Source organism: Saccopteryx bilineata, chromosome 12, assembly GCF_036850765.1.
Source record: "Saccopteryx bilineata isolate mSacBil1 chromosome 12, mSacBil1_pri_phased_curated, whole genome shotgun sequence".
NCBI classification, from domain to species: Eukaryota; Metazoa; Chordata; class Mammalia; order Chiroptera; family Emballonuridae; genus Saccopteryx; species Saccopteryx bilineata.
Genome location: NC_089501.1, coordinates 45,914,361 through 45,938,404, shown reverse-complemented (window position 1 = coordinate 45,938,404; position 24,044 = coordinate 45,914,361). Strand labels below are relative to the sequence as shown.

The 24,044-nt window shown below is 43.5% G+C and overlaps 1 protein-coding gene across 2 annotated transcripts in view; it reads left to right on the top strand.

Annotated features, from left to right (window-relative positions):
- SYNE1 (spectrin repeat containing nuclear envelope protein 1) overlaps positions 1–24,044 on the top strand; it is a 445,623-nt gene that overhangs the window by 270,345 nt on the left and 151,234 nt on the right. For both annotated transcript variants that reach the window (XM_066248218.1, XM_066248216.1), the window contains 9 exons: positions 1,182–1,319; positions 4,944–5,129; positions 5,538–5,660; positions 5,892–6,074; positions 7,892–8,035; positions 11,372–11,569; positions 12,662–12,802; positions 21,207–21,374; positions 21,573–21,734. In XM_066248218.1, the coding sequence (XP_066104315.1) occupies positions 1,182–1,319; positions 4,944–5,129; positions 5,538–5,660; positions 5,892–6,074; positions 7,892–8,035; positions 11,372–11,569; positions 12,662–12,802; positions 21,207–21,374; positions 21,573–21,734 (1,443 nt within the window). The remainder of the gene's footprint in view (positions 1–1,181; positions 1,320–4,943; positions 5,130–5,537; positions 5,661–5,891; positions 6,075–7,891; positions 8,036–11,371; positions 11,570–12,661; positions 12,803–21,206; positions 21,375–21,572; positions 21,735–24,044) is intronic.

The window sequence follows — 24,044 nt, the reverse complement described above, 5'->3', positions numbered from 1 at the left end:
TGAGTATAGATGCAACTCTTGCTGATTGATTATGGATGTTTTCTATAACCAGGGACAAGTTAAATCAGAATGTGGCGACCAATGAGTTACAATACTGAAACCGGGCATGCACCCTCGTCCCAATTTACGCCTTCCCTTCCTGAGTGAGGCTGGAGCGTGGGAGGTGGGAGGCAGACAGGGGAGCTAGATAGAGGAATAAGAGATGAGAATGGAGAAATTTTTTAAAGGACAGATTATTCAAGCATATTAAGAACTTGGCCTTTATCCTAAAGCCATGGGAAAGTCCTTGAAATATTTTCAATAAGGACATGATTTTTCATGCTACCTTTTATAGATTAAAATAAAAAGGTTCTGTGGAAGCAACCTCACAGTGTGATCTGATCACGATTTCTAACTGGGAAGGGCATGGTGGGTAGTCAGGACCCATACCTGTGCTTGCTTTGGTGAAAGGTTTTAAGCCAGCCCTGTTCATTGTTCTTGTGCTTTAGTATAACATACTTTTGAAATAAGCCGTCACCACCCTCAACAGAGCATATAATCTTGTTAAGTGCCCTGTAATCCAACCAGCACCTTGCTTTCTCCAATCTGTTTTACATCCCCTCCTTAATCTTTAAAAGAAGCTTTTGAGATCTTGCTCCCTGGCATATGTCATCAGTTTTGCTTAAATAAACTCATTAAAATACTTTAGAGGTTTGGCCTGTTCAGGTGGTGGTGCAGTGGATAGAGCATCGGACTGGGATGCAGAGGACCCAGGTGTGAAACCCCGAGGTCGCCAGCTTGAGCACGGGCTCATCTGGTTTGAGCAAAACTCACCAGCTTGGACCCAAGGTTGCTGGCTTGAGCAAGGGGTTACTCGGTCTGCTGTAGCCCCCCAGTCAAGGCACATATGAGAAATCAAGCAATGAACAACTAAGGAACCGCAACAAAGAATTAATGTTTCTCATCTTTCTCCCTTCCTGTCTGTCTGTCCCTATCTACCCCTCTCTCTGACTCTGTCCTCTCTCTGACTCTGTCTCTGTAGAGGTTTGGATGTTCCTTACTGTTGACACCTTCACTATCTCAGATAGTACAATAATTAACCCCCAGGACTGTTGTATTCAAAAAAAGACACAGACTGATTTATAGCTTAAAGAAGCAGAGGTTACATTACATTTGTTATCTGAATGTTAATGATTTTTTAGGCATCATCCCATTTGGAAGAATACAACGAGAGACTTGAATTAATTTTGAAATGGATTGACAAAGCTAAAGTCTTGGTACATGCAAAGATCGTGTGGAATTCTTCAAGACAACTTCAGGAACAATACGTTTCACATCAGGTAACTTTAGAAAAATTAGTTTTCATAGAGTTACTGAGAGAACAGTTTAATTTAATTGGCTAGAGTAGACTGACAGAAGATTTGGAAGGCCATGGTGTCAAATTATTGTAGTTGCCAGATAAGCAAAAGAAATCTAAGGTAGCCCTATGACTTGTCCAGTGGTTTGAAAAAGAGTAGCTACACATAAGATTTCATAAGACTATGTAAATAACTGGATAGCCTCTGTCTCCCCTGGACTTGAAGCTCATTATCTGACACACAGCTGTCGAGGTCTCCCACCTTGTCCTCTGCCCGCTGCCTGGCCCCTGGCTTTCCGCAGGAAGTAGGGGTCAGCTGGGAACCAGTGCTCAGTCTGCATCACAGGGTGGCCGCATCACCTCATTTCCCCTGAGGTTTTCTCTGGGTCATGTCATCCAGGAAATTATTTCATTCTTTTATAACTTAGGTTTGAATTAGATAAAGATACCTAATAGCCCAGTTATCTTGCCGTAAAATACAGAATGCTTTTTAAGTTGCATGGATATCCTTAAGTATTCTAGATATTCTTTCTTTTATTCTGATTTGTGTACACTCCTGACTTTTAAATCTATCCCCTTTTACATTCCAGTTGACAGGGTCCTATATCAAAGCCTCATTTTCTCCTCGGAATGCTTTAACAAGCTTCTCATTGGTTTTCCTGTATCCACAACCCTTCTTCTCCAATCAGTTTACACACTTCCTCTCAAAAAGTATTCCTTAAACAACTCCAACCTTCTACTTGAGGATACGTTTCTCTATTAACAGACGAGAATTAAATTACAACTGGTTGTAAACAGTGAAAAATCTATTCAGCCAAATATTTTGCAAGTTCAAGAGAGAGAGAGAGAAAATCCTAAGTATCAAGTTAATACTACTCTTTAAGGTTCATATTTAGGGACGTTAGAGCTCTCAAACCTCCTGGGAACTTGGTAAAATTTCTTCAAAAAACAATTGGTGAAATGGATCATGATATCAAAATGTTTCCACTCTGTAATCCAAAATGTAGAAAATACTTTATGTAATATTCCTATAGTGGAATTTTTAAAGGAAACTTAAACATCAACTAATTTTTCTAAGTAAATTTTTGGATATAATGGAATATAATACAGTCTTTCAAATGGCCATAAAGGCTTTCTGTTTTCAAATATCTCTTGTACTCATTTGTTGATTCAACAAACATTTGTAAAGTGTTTTCCAAAGCGAGGAGTTCCAGAAGGCGTTTGGAGCTCAAGCAGTGTTTCCTGTCCCCGCCCCCGGGGAGTTGGTAATGAAAGGGAGGAAAGGCAGACAGGCAGATCCAGACGATTCCAACCCTGTGTGATGATGCGGGCTTGCAGGGTTCAAGGTGCTGGAGGCGCCCTGGGCTTTGAGAAGAAGGCTAAGGAAGCCTTCTCAGGAAAAGGTGATTCTGAGCTGAGTCCTGAAAGACAGGCAGCCCCTTCTGTCGCAGTAAGAGTGAGGGGTGCTCTGTCTGGTGCACTGGAGGGTGCAGTCTGGGGGGTGGGGAACAGCTGAAGGAATGAGGCATCCGAGACAAGAGAGAAAGCGAAGGAAGAGACAGATCCTGAAAGCCTTAAGCACTTGGACTGCATCCTGAACTCACTCCGAAGACTTTGGCTTCTATTCTGCAGGCAGGTGACAAGTCCAGACTTGTCTTTTAGGAAAGACAACTCCGCAGCCTGTGGAAACACTGAGGAAGACAAGACAGTATGGAAGGTGGCTGTAGTATTCCGGGAGAAAATGGCCAGGCCTCTGTTTGGAGGCTGAGAGGAGACGAAAGCCAGGGGTATTACTGAACTGGCAGTCTGGACTTGGAGACTGTGGACGTGGGAGAAGGGGAGGGAGGAGCCAAGGACAAGTCCTGGTTTTTCTTGACTTGGGAGGTTGGGTTCAGGTGGACAGGCATCCGGTGTTGGCGGTGACCTCGCACAGACGCTCAGCAGAGAACTCAGCCTGTGCGCACTGTTGCAGGGAGTTCTCCTACGTCCGACTTAATAACTAAAGCTGTCTGAGTTTATCCAAAAAACAGCACACGGAGAGAAAATGCATGCTTCCAATTTCAGGTGGAAAAGAAAGGTGGAGAGTTGTAGGTATGTTACAATTTCAGTTACCTAAAAATGTACCCACACGTAACAGCAGTTATACCTTACTTAAAGTTATCTCTCAGGGATGAGATTATATAATATTTTATTTATATATATCATGTTTATTGTGAGAAATAATATACTCTATTTCTTAAAGTCAGGGTCTATTGCCTAAGAATAACGTCTCACCTCTCATTTCTCCTCTTTATATATATAACTCACCCCCATACCTGCTCATTTTGTGGTTACTCACCTCTGTGCCTTTGCTTGTGCTGTTCCCTTGGTGGAAAATGCTTTTCCTGTTCCTCCCCATTAGTCAAAATGCAAACATCTTTCTGACTTGGCTTACATGTGACTCTTCCAGGAAGCCTTCTCCAACCTTCCTACAAGTTTATCTCAGTTCTGTCCTTAACGATTTCTTTTTTTCACTTGACTCATTTAGTGCATATTACATGGTTATTAGTCTATTGGTATTAGTATCCGTTCCAGTAGATGATACGATCCTGAATGATGAGGGCATGTTTTATTCCTCTTGGTACCTTTACGTAGTTGCATCTACCCACTTGTCCCACTTGAAGCAAGAGATCAAAGGTTTTTTGTTTGTTTGCAAATGCTGTTGTCTTATTTTCATTTCTTTGATTGGTCTGCACTTAGATCTCAGGTATCGACTAGGAGAGCTGAAATGCATCTCTTAAGTTCACATACGTATGAGGAAGGTAGGAGACCCGGAGATGTGAGGAAACTATCCAATGTGTAGGAACATTATACCTGCTGGAATACTCATGTCTGGACCCTCACCAGGGAGCAGTCTGGGGTGATGGACAGAGCCTGAGCCTTACTGTCTAACACTTAATACAGGGGTCCCCAAACTTTTTACACAGGGGGCCAGTTCACTGTCCCTCAGACTGTTGGAGGGCCGGACTATAAAAAAAAACTATGAACAAATCCCTATGCATTCTGCACATATCTTATTTTAAAGTAAAGAAAAAAAAAAAAGGGAACAAATACAATATTTAAAATAAAGAACAAGTAAATTTAAATCAACAAACTGACCAGTATTTCAATGGGAACAATGGACCTGCTTTTGGCTAATGAGATGGTCAATGTGCTCCTCTCACTGACCACCAATGAAAGAGGTGCCCCTTCCGGAAGTGTGGCGGGGGCTGGATAAATGGCCTCAGGGGGCCGCATGTGGCCCGCAGGCCGTAGTTTGGGGACCCCTGACTTAATAACACGTGGCCTCCGCAACTTTGTTATGGTTTTTCTTTTTTAATTGTTGATAGTTTCTGAACTTTGATTTGTCTTTCTGTGAAATGGGGGTAACAGTAGATGGGGAACGGGCACAGGGGTGTGAAGATTAGACACAGGAGGGCACGCTGAACTTGCGGACGCAGTGCACGTGGGAAGTGTGGGTTACGTCTCCTCACTCCCTTCCCACTCTGGTGTTTACCCCGCACCATGTCGCTCATCTGTACCTCGCTGCCTACCTGTCAATGCCATGAATGTTGACAATTCGCTCTAGACCATGCTAGAAGAATCTGAAGAAATTCACAGCGATCTGGAAGCAATGACCGACAAGCTACAGGACCTTGCTAGTGTGTACCACACTGAAAAGATGTCTCAGCAAGTGGCCGAACTGGGACGGGAGACTGCGGAGCTGCGGCAGATCATCAAAACTCGCCTGCAGAATCTCCACGATGCTGCCAAGGTAGAGGAAAACAATTAATTTAAATTAAGTCCATCATTAAAAAAACAATAGCGGTTTTATAGCGGAGATACAACATTTACCTCCACGCTTTCTTTCTTTTTTTTTTTTCTATTTATTTTTATTTTTTTATTTATTCATTTTAGAGAGGAGGGAGGGAGGGAGAGAGAGAGAGAGTGGGAGAGGGAGAAAGGGAGGAGGAGCAGGACGCATCAACTCCCATGTATGCCTCGGCCAGACAAGTGCAGGGTTTTGAACCGGCAACCTCAGTGTTCCCAGGTCGACGCTTTACCCACTGCGCCACCACAGGTCAGGCCCGAAGCGCTTTCTTGACTGTGATGTTATTCTTCACCTATGAGTTTGGACTTCAAGCACTTCAGTATTGACATTTGTATTGCTTTTACTCTTCAGGACATGAAAAAGTTTGAAACGGAGCTCAAAAACTTACAAATTGCTTTGGAGCAAGCCCAGACCACCCTGACTTCTCCGGAAGCGGGACGTCTCAGTCTCAAGGAGCAACTCTCCCATCGACAGGTGCGCTCACATGCTTTGGGGCAACGGTGTGGGGACCCAGGTTTCTAAAAGAGGAGCATTAGGAAACACAGTATCTAAATGCAGTTATAGTCTTAGCTCTACATGCGTGATCTGTTGCAATGTTTCTTGGAAATTGTTTATCGCTTGTAAACAAGTTGCCATGTAAGTTTGTGTCTCTTGCTCATGAGAGAAACTCTTAAATGTAAACTCTGTGAACCCCTGCACTTTCAGCATCTGCTGTGTGAGGTGGAGTCGCTGAAGCCCAAGGTCCAGGCGGTGCAGACCTCCCAGAGTGCGCTGCGCATCCCCGAGGACGTGGTCACCAGCCTGCCGCTGTGCCGCGCGGCCCTGCAGCTGCAGGACGAAGCCAGCCGCCTGCAGCACCTGGCCATCCAGCAGTGCAACGTCCTGCAGGCACGTGCCAGGGGGCGGGGCAGGCATCTGGGGCGTCTGGGGCGTCTGGGCAGTCCCCACGCCAGCGCTGCAACGGCGAATGAGTCATGGGCTCCTTTTCTGAGCACTGTGTGGGCCCAGCCATCAAAACATACCCAGAGTATTCCATGTGACAGATTGTTGTGGTTATATATAAACTAAGGAAATGAAATGCTATCATCTGGATCCCCACAAAAACCTGGGGGAAAGCCCACCGAAAATATCCGTTGGTGAAAACTATCTTTTTTAGTGTTATTTTTATAAGAACAACTTGTAAAGGTTGATTTTATATTCAGCCATAATTTCACGTCATTATTTACCTGAGAGCTGTCTGGAACCTTGTAATGTGACTTTATGGCTGGCGTGTATTACAGAATTGTTTTCCGATTTCATCTTATTGATGCTCTAGATGCATTTTCGCACCTGAGAGGTACACCAAATATAACTCTTAGTCTCTTTAATAAGAAAAATCCTTGGCCCTGGCTGGTTGGCTCAGTGGTAGAGCGTCGGCCTGGCGTACGGGGGACCCGGGTTCAATTCCTGGCCAGGGCACATAGGAGAAGCGCCCATTTGCTTCTCCACCCCCACCCCCTCCTTCCTCTCTGTCTCTCTCTTTCCCTCCCGCAGCCAAGGCTCCATTGGAGCAAGGATGGCCCGGGCCCTGGGGATGGCTCCTTGGCCTCTGCTCCAGGCGCTAGAGTGGCTCTGGTTGTGGCAGAGCGATGCCCTGGAGGGGTAGAGCATCACCCCCTGGTGGGCAGAGCGTTGCCCCTGGTGGCGTGCCGAGTGGATCCCGGTCGGGCGCATGCGGGAGTCTGTCTGACTGTCTCTCCCCGTTTCCAGCTTCAGAAAAATACAAAAAAAAAAAAAAAAGAAAAATCCTTTACTGAGGAGCTGTGACACTGTGTACCTCTAATTTGTTTCAGCTCATGCTCCACCATTTTTATCCTCAAACTGCTAGCTTATGCTCTCATTACATTGCTAATGGCTCGTTTGGTCAATTACCTTGCCCTTTATATTATCTTGTAATTTGTTGGACAGTGAATTCCTGGGGATAGAAGTCATGCTTGATTAACTTTTCCATCTTCTGCTCCAGCACCTCCCAAGCACCTTACATTTAGTATATATTTCTTAGATGGAAAAACGAAGTAGTCATGTTTTTCATAAGCGTCCCACCATGTTCTGACCGTGACCTTGCCATCTTTAGGACAATATGAATAGGGGGAAAGAAAGAGTATCTAGCCACTTAACTACTTTGAGTTCATGAATAATCTTGGCAAAAATGTTTTAAAGAGAAAGCTCTGAAATTCCTGAGTAGAGGTGAGGATTTGAGTCACCCAGGGGTTCTACCCATCGTTTCCTTATTCCCTAGACCAGGGGTCGGGAACCTATGGCTCGCGAGCCAGATGTGGCTCTTTTGATGGATGCGTCTGGCTTGCAGACAAATCTTTAATAAAAAAAATAACGTTAAAAATATTTATATAAAACATTCTCACGTATTACAATCCATTCATTTCCTACCGCTCATGTTCATGGAGCCAATCATAGCTGTCCTCGGGGACAACACCAAATTTTTATTGGATAATGTGTAACATACACGGGTCTTTGTATGGCTCTCATGGAATTACATTTTAAAATATGTGGCGTTCATGGCTCTCTCAGCCAAAAGGTTCCCGACCCCTGGCCTAGACACACAGGTGAATAGGCGTGGACGCTGTGGTTGGGCAGAGAGCTGCACAGAATTACTTACACGGTTATCAATATAGAAAGATAACTATGTGGTCTCCCCCCCACCAAAGGAGGCCGTGATGCAGTATGAACAGTACGAACAAGAAATGCAGAACCTGCAGGAGCTTATAGAAGGCGCTCACAGAGAGATCGAGGATAAACCTGTGGCCACCAGTAACATCCAGGAGCTGCAAGCTCAGATTTCTCGGCACGAGGTGAGACAGGAACAGGGGCAAGGTACTGGCCTGGTGAGAATCTGTGATTGGTTTCTAGTGAATGAGAGAGAAAGGCTCTCCCTGTCTCGCACATACTGTGCTCAGTTCTTAGGAACTCTCTGGCTGTCTTTGCAATTTGGGGGCTATTTTTGCTGATCCTTTTCCAAGACCTCTTAATCCCAAAACTTCTTTACATGTTGCTCACGATGTGCCCCTTTCGGAATCCAGAGACTCTCTCCTGCACCTGAACTCAGAGTTAATACACGAGACACAGGCTGAGAGCCCTGTATGTGAAGCCTGTAAGAAACAGCAATGCTGAAAGTCTTGAGTTTTTTGATCACCCTTTTTAAAAAGGAGGGATATTTTATATATATTTTTAAAAACCGTTTGCTCTTTCAAATATTGGTCATTTCAGTTCCTTTCACCAAAATCAGAAAATGGTCCATATTTGTTCTGTTGACTTTCAAATTGTAGCCGTGAGCATCTTTGCGTTTTCATAAGTGCCTCTTTCTGTGTACCTTGGCATCATTATGACCTTAGGGCCTGGACATCCCTTCTGCATACCTGGCCTCAGAGATCATAGATCTTCAGTGTTTTACCTCATTGACCCTTGGCAGCGAGTTTCCTTCCGTGGCTTGTTAATTCCTATCTAGGTCACATTTGCTCTTCCCTTGGGGGCTAGTTCATAGCATCATGAAATTTTGTAAGTTACCTGGGGTGGGGAGGCATCTTATCTTTCTGGGCCAAGTATAGACATTTAGTTTATCCTTTTATGTTCTCTATTTTAACTCTGCTGTCATAAGAGCAACCAACTATTTTTCCAAACCAAACATCACAGTGAGGGTCTCAATAGATTTATTTGTTGCCTTTTATGGATGGAAAAATCTCACCACCCTCCTCTCAAAATTCAGTTCTTTAATTTCTTGACCCATCCAATGCATAAATCACTTATATTTGTATATGATTTATAAAATAATGTAAATCAATATCCCACCTACATTCATTGCTACATGGTAGATATCATCTACGTTAAATGAAAACATTAATGCAGATATTTGAAACCACTATTGATATTAGTCATACATTAGACCGCATATTATAAATTTATTTTGAAACTATTTTTAATCACATTTTTTAAAACCCAGAATTTTGTTATAACAACTTTTCTACCATAGTACAAAAAAATAGTTTTTCGAAAAGAATGCTTCTCTGGAATAACAACAATTATCATTACCATAGTTTTCTGTTTTTTAAAACAGTTTGAAAATGTTTTACATTATCTTTTATAACAACCCTGTGAGGTAAAGATTCATTTATCTACATTTTACTGATAAGAAAAGTGAAACGGATTTTATTTTTAGAGGTCTTTCTGAGCTCTTAGATCTAGTAAGAAACCAAATTCTTTTTTTTTTTTATTTCTCATTACTCTTTTATTCCTGCATGCTTTAAAAGTTTTTTTTAAATAATTTTATTTTTTTAATGGGGCGACATCAATAAATCAGGATACATATATTCAAAGATAACAAGTCCAGGTTATCTTGTCGTTCAATTATGTTGCATACCCATCACCCAAAGTCAGATTGTCCTCTGTCACCTTCTATCTAGTTAAGAAACCAAATTCTAATGTAGGGCCTTTGGCTCCAAATTTGTGGTTTTTCACAGCAGCAGAAACTATTTGGGCTGCCTCACTGCGATCACATGCACACACAGAAAGAGTCACAGTCCTGGAAGAGAAATGACTTGCCCAAGGTCACAGGGCCAGCATTCAGCGCAGGGTGCTGTGAACTGGTTTCCTGGGTTCTGTCCAGGGCTCTGTTCCTTTTGTCACATTCTCCCCGCAGTTCTAAACACCGGGTAGACGTTTGTTAGCTTTGTTGTGTGATTTAGAAGACATCTTCCTATCAGTAGTGACATAGTCCTGGGAGGGGCTCATTGTATGAATAAAACAAACACCGGAAGGAAAGTGCCTCGTGGAGAAAGCCAGATTTATGATAACATAAAAACTTGGAAGAATGCTCCTTCCTGTATTTCCAGCCTGCTTTTAATAATAGAATTTCAATCTTGAAGCGGATCTAACTTCCTTAGGGATAGCTTTAATTCATAAGATAACTTACCATTGATTTTGTTTGTCAGGACTTCCTTTTTTTTTCCCTGTGATTTTTCAAATGTTGCATTAATTTGGGAAAACCATCCTGCCACTTTCAAATTATAGGAGAGAAAGCTCAGATCTGCTTTTCCACCTGCTCCTGAATGCAGGTGGTGGCCACGGAGGCCGGTTCTCCTCAGAGCAACCCCTGGACCTGAAAGCCCCACCTTTATGCTCATTCTACACAATCATTTTCAGAAATACCCAGTACAAATTAAAAATACACATGCTTCCCAAGAATCGGGAATGGGTGAAGCCATCGATGCCCCACGCAGCAGGCTAGACCACCAACCCAGAAAGTGACCAGGAGATGGGCAGAGGTACTCTTACAGAAGAAAGTTCCAGAGAGCTTTTGCTCTGTGGGAGTCACTCACATAGGATAAGTACATACTGTAGATTCTCATAAGCCTAGTAAATCAAAACCTTTTGACGTGGAGGCCAGAATTGCATTTTTCACAAACACAACACGTTCAAAGCTCTCGCTTGAAGCATCAGAAACAGTTGAGGTACAGTGGAGCACAGGAGGGAAGTTTTGATGAACGCACAAAATTTTATTTTGGGGGTAATCTGCATTTTTAAAAATTACAGTGACATATGTAATGTTTAACTTACCTACTAAAAAAATAAACAAAACAAAACTTCCAGAGACACGAGAATGACAAGCAGTTTACTTTATGACCCTGTCTGAAAAACTGCCAGCTCCATTTAATATATTCAGTATAATAAAAAGCTGAGCCTTGCTTTTTTTTTTTTTTTTTGGTAGTTTTAGTAATCACATGACCTAATTTCCATGGCATGAACCATCTGGCAGTGACAGAGCCTTTAGGCATTTTAAAGAAAGTGGCAGGTTCTGCAGGTTACATAAATTCCTGATTCCGCACGCAGAGTCGCTCCGGGCGGGGATCCGGTGGGATCCGGCCGCCCTGCCCCACGCCGCTCGCTCCTGCGCCGGCCGCCCTGCCCCGCGCCGCTCGCTCCTGCGCCGGCCGCGCTGTGGGTCGGGCCCCGGCGCTGCAGGCAGGCTCGCCGCCCGGCGCAGTCCACATCCTGCCTCCCCGGCCGCCGCCGCGGCTGCCGCCTGGCACAGCTCTGTGATTTCATTGGCCAGCCCCGGAGGAAGATGAACGCTGCTAGCTTGGTTTCCTTTTGATGCTGCTCTGACACACCGTGGTGGGAAAATGTTTCCTCAGGAGCTGGCTCAGAAAATCAAGGGCTACCAGGAGCAGATCGCCTCTTTGAACTCCAAGTGCAAGATGCTGACCATGAAAGCCAAGAACGCCACCATGCTGCTGACAGTGACGGGGGTGGAGGGGCTTGCAGAGGGGACAGAGGACTTGGGCGGGGAGCTCCTCCTCCCAGCCACCTCTGCCCACCCCTCTGTGGTCATGGTAAGTAAGGGTCAGGCCAGGCTGGCCGGGGGGCGGGGCACTCTCTCTGACTGTACCCTGGTCCCGGCTCCAGGTTCTCTCTCTGTGGCTTATTTTAGGGATCAGCAGGTTTTACAGATTAGAATTAAGGAATAGGCTCCTTAACTCTCTGCTACATTGAGGCCAAAGCCAGTATTCGACAGTGTAAACAGTGACAGCTGAAACACAGCTATTTGCTTGAGACTGCTGGATTACTCAACGATGTCAAAGGTCGGCCCTTCATTTGTCTATAGTTTAGCAAGAACACCGAGAGGCTCTAAGCGTCAAAACAAAACAAAACACCTTTGCCGAGTTTTCTAGCTTCCTGGGGATGAAAGAGAGAATCATGCTACATAGATCATAGATGTGTGTTTTCTTAGTTAAAATACTTGCTGACTTACAGATGTGTATTAAGTCGTATAAATGTCTAATTAAATATAAAAGAAAGGCTATTGTTAGAAAAATAAGAAAAAAAGAAAATCTAAAGTTTAGCTTTGGATTAAAATAAAGAAGTTCCATTTATTTCTATCTCCATTTCCCCATCACTTTGCATTGAAAATACACGAATTATTTTGGTAACTCATTGTCTTCTAGTGCTGTGTATTTCCCATCCCTGTGTGCTGTGCCGTGGGTAGGGTAGGATCATGCTGGGAGTCGTGGTGGTATATTGCCTAGGGTGTACTTACCTCCCTGGAATATGTGGAATTTGAGATGTCCATAAAAGCTCAGGCTTTGTTTCATAGACCTTCTCTCATTAGTACAATGCACGATGTTTTTAGTTATTTATAAAGATACAAACAAGAAAAGGAAAATACATTAGAGAAATATGTAATCAACAAGACTGTTAATATTATATGCACCTCTTATCCCTGTTGGTTTTACAAATGATTCCTAACATCGCATTCACTTGAACCAAACTTAAATAGTAACACAAAATTTGTATGTCAAGATGGGTCTCATGAATTCTAACCTCTGTTATATAATTATTTCTCTTTTGACCTAGGCTTCCCCAGGCCTTTTGTTAACATAGCTAACTGATTCTTTATGTCCTCCGGGCTACCTTTAATGTCACAGATGACTGCGGGTCGCTGCCACACTCTGCTGTCACCCGTCACGGAGGAGTCTGGGGAGGAGGGAACCAACAGTGAGATTTCCTCTCCACCCGCCTGCCGCTCCCCTTCACCTGTGGCCAATACAGAGGCATCTGTGAACCAGGTACCGCCCAGCTGTGATTTAGGGACGGTGGCACTGTGGGTATGAACCCTAGACTTTCAGGAGCACACCATTAGGTGCGGCAGCTGCACAAGCTGTGAGTGCCTTACGAGACCACTACTGGCTTCACCCTTCTCCTCTCCAGGGCTCCTGGCAATGAGATGAGCAAAACATAGGTCACGGAAATGAGAGCTAGAAAGGCTCTCTTTTAAGGCATGATGTCTTTAACATCTAACACCTATCTGTAAGGGAGTACTGCATCCCAACAGAAAAAGAAAGGGGCTTCTATCACTTTTGTAAAGAAAGAGGGTTCCATTGCTCTTTTAACATGGGTTGAACATAGTTTTGACATTTACTATCTCAGATCTTCAAGATGAAAAATGTTTGTTCATCATATCATACCTTTTCTTCATTTACTAATGGTCATTTAATTTAAAGGACTAGCTGCCTAAGTAGATTTGAGTTTTCTTACTTATATTTCAATAATATTTTTTAACAAATACGTTTATTGACTTTAGTGAGAGAGGAAGGGAGAAAGAGACAGAAACATGGACCTGTTTTTGTATGTGCCCTGACTGGGGATCGAACCAGCAAATTTTGCAGGTCAGGAGGACACTCTAATCAACCGTGCTGGCCAAGGTTCTTTCAGTAATCTTAACTTTAATTTTTTTTTGTATTTTTCTGAAGTTGGAAATGGGGAGGCAGTCAGACAGACTCCTGCATGTGCCCAACAGGGATCCACTCGGCATGCCCACTAGGGGGCAATGCTCTGCCCATCTGGGCCATTGCTCCGTCGCAACTAAGCCATTCTAGCGCCTGAGGCAGAGACCATAGCGCCATCCTCAGCGCCCGGGCCAACTTTGCTCCAATGGAGCCTTGGCTGTGGGAGGGGAAGAGAGAGACAGAGAGGAAGGAGAGGGGGAGGGGTGGAGAAGCAGATGGGCGCTTCTCCTGTGTGCCCTGGCCAGGAATCAAACCCGGGACTCCTGTATACCAGGCCGACACTTTACCACTGAGCCAACTGGCCAGGGCCTAATTTTTTTTATAAAATAGGAATAATACCTTGTATGAGATGCCTTTTAACACACATATTAAAGTAGATTATGGCAAGTTAAATATGTCAAAAAATTTTCATTGAAAATATCAGACAAATAAAAAAGACACACACAATAATCAAAAAGAATTAATGCATGTTGAGCAGTACTCTTTTCTTCATTTCGCCAAAGCAAATAAAACATTCTTTTTAATTACACTATTGTGAAATTATGTAAATGTTCAAAGAGGTTGAGCTGTATTACCAAAGAAGAAACATTAAACAGAACAAAGGTTCCATAAACTATATTATAAATAGATTATTTATTTATTTTTTTTATTTTAAAGCAGAAGCATTCAAACTAGAATTTCTGTCATAAAGGAAATCCCACCTCACCTCAGAAAGGAGAGTAAAATTGATGAAACCTTTAGGTAAAACAGTTCTCTCTCGGTGAAAATCTAGCTCACTCTAAGGCGGTTATCCATGCATCCATTCGTCAGACACAGTCTGAGTGCCTCCGTCGTGAGACTCCGTGCTGGGTCCCAAAGACGCAGCGAGGGGGCAGAGGGCTGAGCGTGCTGCTCTCCAGGTCCCAGGCACCGAGGGAGAAAGATGACCCTGGAGTGAGTAATAACAAAAGTGGTGAGAGGAAATTAAAAAATAAAATAAAATAAAATAAAATGGAGAAGTTCAGGGTGCTCTGGAGGATTTGGGAAACTATTCTCCAAATTCTGGTTTTAAACTGCGTATTACTCATTCTTTGCCAGCACCCTCCCCTGTGGTCACAAATATTATTAAGACCAGAAAAATATGGCTGTAGTCAGCTGTTTATTGTACAGAAAAAAATGAATGCCTCATGTTCTTAAAATTGTCAGGTTGAACAATAAACACTGACTTGAGATGAACACTGGGGGAAGAATATCCCTTTTCTAGAATTATAAGTCTTGGTGCTACTTCTTTTTTATTTATTTTTTTTTATTTTTTTTTTTCATTTTTTCTGAAGCTGGAAATGGGGAGAGACAGTCAGACAGACTCCCGCATGCGCCCGACCGGGATCCACCCGGCACGCCCACCAGGGGCGACGCTCTGCCCACCAGGGGGCGATAATCTGCCCATCCTGGGCATCGCCATGTTGCGACCAGAGCCACTCTAGCGCCTGGGGCAGAGGCCACAGAGCCATCCCCAGCGCCCGGGCCATCTTTGCTCCAATGGAGCCTTGGCTGCGGAAGGGGAAGAGAGAGACAGAGAGGAAAGCGCGGCGGAGGGGTGGAGAAGCAAATGGGCGCTTCTCCTGTGTGCCCTGGCCGGGAATCGAACCCGGGTCCTCCGCACGCTAGGCCGACGCTCTACCGCTGAGCCAACCGGCCAGGGCCTTTGGTGCTACTTCTTTAAAGTGCCCTGTAAGTGACAAAATGTGCAGATGTTTTTATTACGGTTACTTTAACTGTCCCGCTCAATCAAACCCCAAAATTACAAGTGCGACTTTGCTTTATTTCGGTCTCCTTAGTCACTCCTCCTCCATCGTGGGAAACTATCATTAAATCACACTGTTTGCCTGACCTGTGGTGGCGCAGTGGATAAAGCGTCGACCAGGAACACTGAGGTCGCCGATTCGAAACCCTGGGCTTGCCTGGTCAAGGCACATACAGGAAGCAACTACTATGAGTTGATGCTTCCAGCTTCTCCCCCCTCTTTTTGTCTCTCTCTCTCTTTTCTCTCACTTCACTATAAAAAATCAACAAATAAAATTAAAAAAATAATAAATCACATTGTTAACCCAATATACATATATGTGATAATACATATTTTAAAAAATTATTTTAATTTAGTTTATATTAGGCCCTGGCCCGTTGGCTTAGGGGTAGAGCATTGGCCCAGTGTGTGGAAGTCCCGGGTTTGATTTCTGGTCAGGGCACACAGGAGAAACACCATTTGCTTCTCCACTTCCCCTCCCTCGCTTCTCTCTCTCTCTCTTTCTCTCTCTCTCTCTCTTCCCCTCCACTACTACAACCATGGCTCAATTAGAGTGCGTTGGCCCCAGGCACTAAGAATGGCTCCATGGCTTTGCCTCAGGTGCTGAAATAGCTCGGTTGTCAAGCAACAGAGCAGCAGTCCCAGATGGGCAGAGCATCGCCCTGGAGGGTATTGCCAGGTGGATTCCAGTCGGGCACATGCACAAATCTGTCTCTCCACCTCCCCACCTCTCAGTTAATTAAAAACAAAAAAGAAATGAAAAGAAAAATGTAGTTTATATTAGGCAGCTCTATTAGGAAGAAGCTGTTAAAAAGCAAAAGCATTATGATTGATGTTGCAGAAACCAGTTGGCCCTGTTGTTGACGGCCACATGTTACCCTTCTACAGCAAACAGAAGTCAGAGTAAATGACCAAGTATAACCTAGCCAGTGATGCACTGGATTTCCAAAAATTTTGTCAGAAAACTGAAGAGAACATTTAGAATCTCTGTAAGTTCCAGTTTTCAGACTCAGAACACTGTACAGAATGTGTACAGCTGTTTTGAGGAGCAGCCGGATATAACTGCTTTAGAATGTCGCAGCTGTTAGAAAGGGGTTTTTAAGCTGCCTCTGTAGGGAGATCTTCCTTATATAACTAACTGACCGCCCACTTTCCGTGTGTTCTGTCTGTGACAGCGGGGTTAGCTGAGATGTAGTAACAATGTCGCTTACTTGAAGGAAGAAACAGGGAAGCGGCCCCAGACTTGGCCACAGCCTTCTCGATCCCTCTAGACATGACCAGGACTCGACCAGGACCCCAGCGCCCGGGGGGAGTTGAGGAAAGCTCAGTTGTGAAAAGTGTGGTGGGGTCGCAGGTGCAGCTCTGGGCTCCGAGTCAGAGCGGGTTCCAGCTTGTCCTCCTCTGAGCTGGAAGTGTTTGGGAGGCCCCTCAGTCTCCGATCGGTAATAGGAAGCAATGCTCCTTCACTCGCGAAACTGTGAAAAAGAATGTTAAATGCGATGTGAGTTGTTCAGAGTGCCTCTTCGATTGGAAAGTGGTAATGAAATGGTAGCTGACGTTTTCTGAATGTACTCCCTGAAGAAGCTACTGGATGCCGCCTCATACCGTAGACACATGAGCTGCAAGGGACATGTTTCTAAGGCCGATTCCTCACGAGGGCAAGTGTTGCCTTTATCTAGTACTTACGTAAAGGACTGCTGGATTTACTCTATCCAATCTATGTAGTCCTCGGATAGAGCCAAGTTATTCATCTGCGAAAGGTGATGGATTTCCACATCCTGTTAGAAAATCAGGAGCTGCGTTTCCTGTCTGACAGGCCTGAGCCAGACGCAGCCACACTCACAGTCACGCACAAAAGAGTCAGAAAAAAGATGTTTCGGTAACAAATTTATTTTATTCTAGTTCCTTTCAGGGCCTCCTTTATTCAAAATAGAGCATTTAATTAAAAATATTTACTACATTTAAGGCAACTTTTCCCCCCTTGTGGAAAGTAACTATGTGTATGTGTGTGTGTGTATAAATAGATTTAGAGAAATACTTTTACACGTATGATTCATTGTGTGCCTGTATGTCTGCCCATTACTTGCCAAACAGCACGACGTGCTCAGGCTCAGAGACTATGGGCATTACTCCCTTATGGAGCTCAGCCCGTGAGAGCGGGCAAGTAGTCACACCAGAGGGGACACGTGCTATGACACAGGAAACTGAGTGTTCAGGGAGCACACAGAGGAAGCACCAGAACCAGTCCGGATGCAGGACTGGTCAAGGATGGCACCCTTCAGCCTCAGAAAGGAGTGCGGTTGGGCCCTCGGAGTGCGCTAGGGTGATGTGAAGTTCTTCAGGCAGAAGGTACCACATATGAGAGGGTGTGGTGGCAGGAAGGAAATCGGGTCGTCAAGGCAACTGCGGACAGTGTCACTGGAATTGGAGAGACATAGATTTGGAGGAGAAGGAGGAAGAGAAACAAAGCTGAGATAGATGCAGGAAATGCATCCTGAAGGACTGTGGAAGCCACACAAATGTATTTGGACTTTATCCAGAAGCTACTGGCAAACCGTTGGAGGAATCTAACTCGGAGCACTGTACAGAAGTGAGTTCAGCATGGGTCTTTCCGGATGCACGTGGACAGCAGAATGGAGATGCGCAAGGTCAGAGCCAGGGAAGCTGGTGACAGGTTGCACTCTGATGCTAGGCATGGCCTGGTGACGTGAATGAGGGTACCAGCAATGGGACTGTGGCCTCTCCCCTCCGTTAGAATTTCTTAGCCACGTAGACACAGAGCCCAGTCTTACCTGCCTTCTGATTTGCAAGAGAAGTCGTGAATCTGGATTCCTATGAGATTTCCCTGTCTCCTTGAAAGGAAATTTAAACAATTTAAGACACTATATAAGCCAAGCTCCGTGTATACAGGACAGGGCAGCCTGCGGGCTGCTGGTTTGCAACCTGGGAATTAGGAAACCGGTGCTGGAATGAGAATTTAAACCGATGCTCTGGCAAGGGTGTATATATATATATACATTAATGGAACTTTATCCTTACAGAAGTAGTGGATGGCCAGGGAGAGAAGAATCAGCAAGTAAATAGCTTAGGGGAAAGAGAGATAATACTCGATCATTGTTTTCCGAGTTAATTTCTCCTCCTGGATTGTTTTTTTAAACATTGAGTTGAAAGAGACATAGCGACAAACGTGTGCCACTGTATATGCGAGTCGGGAGCTTATAAATACCCCATGTCTGAGGATGAGTGGAGAAGAACTAACGTGAGAAGGACTGAAATACCAGAGCTGAGTGGAGAACAGGAGATTACAGGAAAAGGTTTCCAGGAGGGATGGCCAGTGTCATCGGGCGCTACCAAGAGGTCAAGCGAGAGAAAGGCTGAAACACACTCATTTTACTTCACAGGGAAGAGCCACCGGGGTCGAGTCAAGGGCGATTTCAGTGGGGTCATCAGGACTGATGCGCCCTGGGGTATTTACAAGTGGATTGAGGCTGAGAAAGTGAATGTATCGAGTGTAAACTACCATTTCCAGAAACTGGACTATGCAGCGAAGGGAGGGGGGGGGAGGGAAGAGATGGTGACAAATGTGTGTGCAGGTGCAGCCTCGTGGGGTGACCCTTCACCGTACGATCTGTGAAACTTCCTAATAATACCCTAGAAGAAAATAATTGTGGAAGAAGGAGTGTTTCTAGTGTTTCCAGACAGTAAAGATTTGACTCTGTGCTGAGGAGAAAGTCAGTAGAGAGGGAGAAGATATTAACGGACCAAAAAGCCTGTGAAAGAGCAAAGGTGGGTGGGATTCTGGGAGCAGGTGGGAGGGCTATTTTTTAGGAAAGTATAAGATAAGGGTGTGTCTGAATAGAGACACCCTTTTGGAAATGTAAGAATTTCAGGAGTATTTCTTTAAGGTTTCAATTGCAGGTCTGTGTGTATGTGTATGTGTCTGTGGGAGCACATATGTGTATGCGCTCTGGAAAGTTCAGTTGAGTCCTGGTTGAGATTTTCCAAGTGGGTGAAGCAGAGGTTAAAGGGACAAAGGACACAAAGATGTAGACCAGTAGTAGTCAACCTGGTCCCTACCGCCCACTAGTGGGCGTTCCAGCTTTCATAGTGGGCAGTAGCAGAGCAACCAAAGTATAAATAAAAAGATAGACTTAACTATAGTAAGTTGTTTTATAAAAATTTATTCTGCCAAACTTAGCGAAAATCCAGCATAAAGTACTTGCTAAATAATTATTATTATATGCTTTAACTTGCTGTAACTCTGCTTTATAAATTTTATAAAGTAAAGTTACTTCCCTACTTTATAAATCACCATTACTGTGGAACCAGTGGGCAGTTAGAAGATTTTACTAGTAACAGAGATACAGAAGTGGGCGGTCGGTATAAAAGGTTGACCGCCCCTGGTGTAGACAAAAGAAGGATTTAAATAACTGTAGATGTTCACTTGGGGTGAACTAATCCAGTGGTGACAGGCTATCAAGTTCAAGGGTGTGGAGGACTGATGTGAGCTGGAAGTGTGTGAGGATGAATGTATATGAGTTTATCAAAGGATTCGAGAATCCTAAAGTAATCTAGCCAGGATGGTGACAGGTTACGAATGGAGAGGAATCAGTCTCTGTGTTCCAGTGCCATCAGTAAAGGTTAGGGACTTATCTGGAGCCTCAGCAGCAGCAACAACACAGAAGGTCCCATGACCCTTCAAACAGGACTTCACTGAATCCTCAGAACCACACAATATTGTACAAAAGAGGGAACCAGTACATGAGATGTGAGTGACTTGCTCCAATTATGTGGCTACGTAGCAGAAGAATGGCAACTGGCATCTCAGGTGTCCTGACTTCTCAGGTATCAGGCTGCTGTCTGAATTCATTCCATGACACGACCCTGCATCTGCCCCATGCAGACCCCCAAACACCACACCCCCTCCTGCTGATACCTGGCTTTCCCAGGTGTCTGGGACCTTCTCCACTACTTTTTTCCCCAAGGCGTTACTGTTAGTAAGGCTTAGGTATTTTAAATTAACATAATTTTCTTAAATAGTACAACTGTAAAAGTAGTGAACTTTATATATAATAGCAATTCTCGGAAAGTAAACATTGCTCATCAACTCATTTTCTCTTAATATACAGATAATCATAGAAGCAAGTGGAAACGAATTATATGTCTTAATATAGTAGATTCCATCATCAATACTAATAAAATATGTAATATTACTTATAACCTAAGAAATAAAAATAATTCAAAACCTTAGGTTTTCATTGTTCACTATGAGTATTTTGTGTGTGTACTTTCCAGGAATTGATTAGAAAGAAACCTCTTTTATTATTTGTTTCTTAGAGTAGTTTTAACTCTTGCATTATTTTTTCCTTATTAGATATTAAAACAGTTAATTTTCTGTGAATAATAACTTTTCAAATATTGAAGAATTGGCTATACCTGAAAAACGACTTTCTATAGTTTGATTTTATTTAAAGCAAGTACTTTTTAAAATTATTCAAAACTTTTATCAATGCATTGCAGAGTATTTTAGGAAATGTTTAGATAAGATCATCTAGTGTTTTTGTTGTTTGCTATATAGTAGTTAATCTTTAAATATGTGTACCACTTAAATCTTTTATATTTCCATTTTACCAAATACAAAATAAGAATGATCTTTGACAACTTTTATTGGTAAATTTGTTGATTTTCTTATATGTAAACTGAAATTCTAAAACAACTATACTCTGTTTTGATCTGATCCTTATAGTGTTCTTATCACAGGAATTTCTCAGTTTAATAGTCTGCAGCCCCTGCGACAGGTGGGAATCCTAAACTCTTCCTCTGCATGACAGATAACACCCAGGACATGTTAACCTAAGCCTGTCTTTCCCTCGACCCCAACGCTGTGCTTTGCACCCACAGGATATTGCTTATTACCAAGCCCTGTCTGCCGAGAGGTTGCAGACAGAGGCCGCAAGAATTGCCCCCAGCACATTGCCGTCACAGGAGTTCTATGAGCCAGGACTAGAGCCATCTGCGACGGCCAAGCTGGATGATCTGCAGCGTTCGTGGGAAACTTTAAAGAATGTGGTAAGTGACTGAAACGTGGGATTATTGGAGCCCACACGTTAGTGGTTGACTTGTGCAATCCATGCGTAGAGTTTGCACATCCCTGCCCAGTTGGATGCTCTCTGTTGGGCCACAGAGGTAAAGCAGTGAGGAAAGAAATGTCATAATCTAGAAGATAAGGGGCTAGGAAACATTTGGTAATATCCCTTTCTTCTTCAGATCAGCGAAAAGCAGCGCACGCTCTATGAAGCTTTGGAACGCCAGCAAAAGTACCAGGACTCCCTCCAGTCCATCTCCACAAAGATGGAGGCCATCGAGATGAAACTCAGTGAGAATCCAGAGCCGGGCAGGAGTCCAGAGAGCCAGATGGCTGAGCACCAGGTAAAAATAGCAATGACTTCAGTTTCCTGCATGATTAAATAGTTGCACTCTTGTGACTGGCCGCCAGCCAAGAGTGTGTTTGGGAGAGCAGACTGACTTGTTTTTTTAATGTATCAGTTCTTCCAGAGTAAACAAGATTCCAAAAGGTGATAGTTTCCACCCATGCTTCAGGGAGGGATCTAAGAGGGAAAGAAAGAAATTTAGCCCTTGAATCTAATGAAAAGAAAGCTACATGCATTGATGTTGTCTTTTTTACTTTTATGACACAAAGTGTATTTTCTATTAGTTGCCACTTTGTATTTATTTTGTTGCACACTGTTGTCTCCACTCTCTGGCTATTGTTTTAAGAAACTTAGCCAGTGTGTACCCAGAACCACCAGTGATCACTTCAGAGAGTTAACTCTCAGACTTCAGTGGGCCAAGAAACAGTTGAAGAACAAGGGGTTCTAGTTATGATCTGTGGTTGTCCCTGACTTGAATCCCTTTTTGAAAAGTTATGTAAACTAGGCAAAGTTATAGCTTTACCTGAGAAACAGACGATTACATCAACCTTACTCATTTGAAAGCTATTGTTAAAAACGCATCAATTTAAAATGCATAAGAAAGTGCATATGTTAAAATCCGAGTAATGCTTTAGCATATTATTACGTGTATTATTAGTGCACAATCAGGTATAACTGAGGTGCAGCAGTCCAGAGGTATGCATTTACCTAAATACTCAGTCATGATGATACGAGGAAATGGTGCTTGCCCGGGCCAGAATTCAGGAGCATGTGACAACCCTATAAAAAGCAGAAGAAAAAGGAGATATTTTTAGATGCAAATGAAGGGCTATAAAAGCATGGTGTGATATGTGTATCTATCAAGTACTGGGAAGTTTATCAGCTTTAAGAATGAAACTCCCTAATTTACATGTATATAGTTTTAGAACCTAGGATAACCTTGGAATATACTGTTTGTTCATATGTGTAGTCTGAGAGAAAATTGCATTCTTTTACAATATCGGACATTGCAGTATAACATAATAAAAATGCTTTATCTAGAGACAACATATTGAGAAATATGATTTCAGGTTTTTGACACTTTAACTTTTGTAAGATAGAGATCAAAATGCCTATCATCCATTTTAGGCCTTCTATTATTATTATTATTATTATTATTTTGTTAAAACTACCCTCTGTGAGTCTTTCTGCTGTTCCAAAGTCATCCACAGTCAGTCTGATCTGAGGAAGGTGCTATAAATATATAAAATTAAAATGAACATTTGCTTACCTAGACCAAACCCTGAGGGCAGCCAGGGCCATAGGCAACTCTTGCAATGCAATTTTCCTCTGAGGTCACTGGAAGCGAGGGGTTGGCCATGTCCCCTCAGCGTGCTCCCTGGGGCTCTGTCCACGGTGCTGCAACTCCCCCTCACCCCCTCAACCCTGTTTACGTCCCTGTAGGGGCAAGAGATATCTCCATTCTGTCACAGTCCCTTTTAAGCTTCCAAAAAGAATTTGGCACAAATTAGCCAAAGGCTGGAAGAGAGTGGATTTGAGTAGCCTTTGCTTAGACTCGCAGAAGCCCACGTTTCTGGGGAGGATTTCCATTGCTGTGTGTGTCTGGTGGCTGAGCGCAGCTCCCAGATACCCTTGCTGGGTCCCACGGGATGTAGGAACTCCCTGAAAACAGGATCCTGGTGATTTCTCTGGTGACGTCCCAGAGTTTAAATTGAAAATGCAGATTAGCTCCCACTCCCCACCACGCCTCTCAAGCATTAGCATGTAAAACACACAGGCTAAATGTAGAATAAATTATTATTTTGTTCAAGGGATTTAATGGAGAAAGCTCAAAATTGCACATGAATGCAATGTGTGATGAATCAGAAACTAATTTGTGACTTCTGTCTTTTTTAAAGAACATTTTCTTAATCTTGTGTTTATTTTCGAAAGAGAGAGAAACACCAATCTGTTGTCCCACCCGTTTATCCCATTTATGCTTTCATTGGTTGGCTGTTTATTGATTTTTTAGAGAGAGAGGAGTGAGAGAGAGAGACAGAGAGAGAGAGAAGGGGGAGGAGCAGGAAGCATCAACTCCCATATGTGCCTTGACCAGGCAAGCCCAAGGTTTCGAACCGGCGACCTCAGTGTTCCGGGTCAACGCTTTATCTCATTGGTTGGCTGTTGTATGTGTCCTGACCAGGGAGCAAACCACAACCTTGGCATATGGGGACGATGCTCTAACCAACTGAGCTACCTGGCCAGGGCACTCCTGTTTTCTTTACAATGAGAAAGGCAATACTAATAAATACAGCAGTGAGGAGATGCA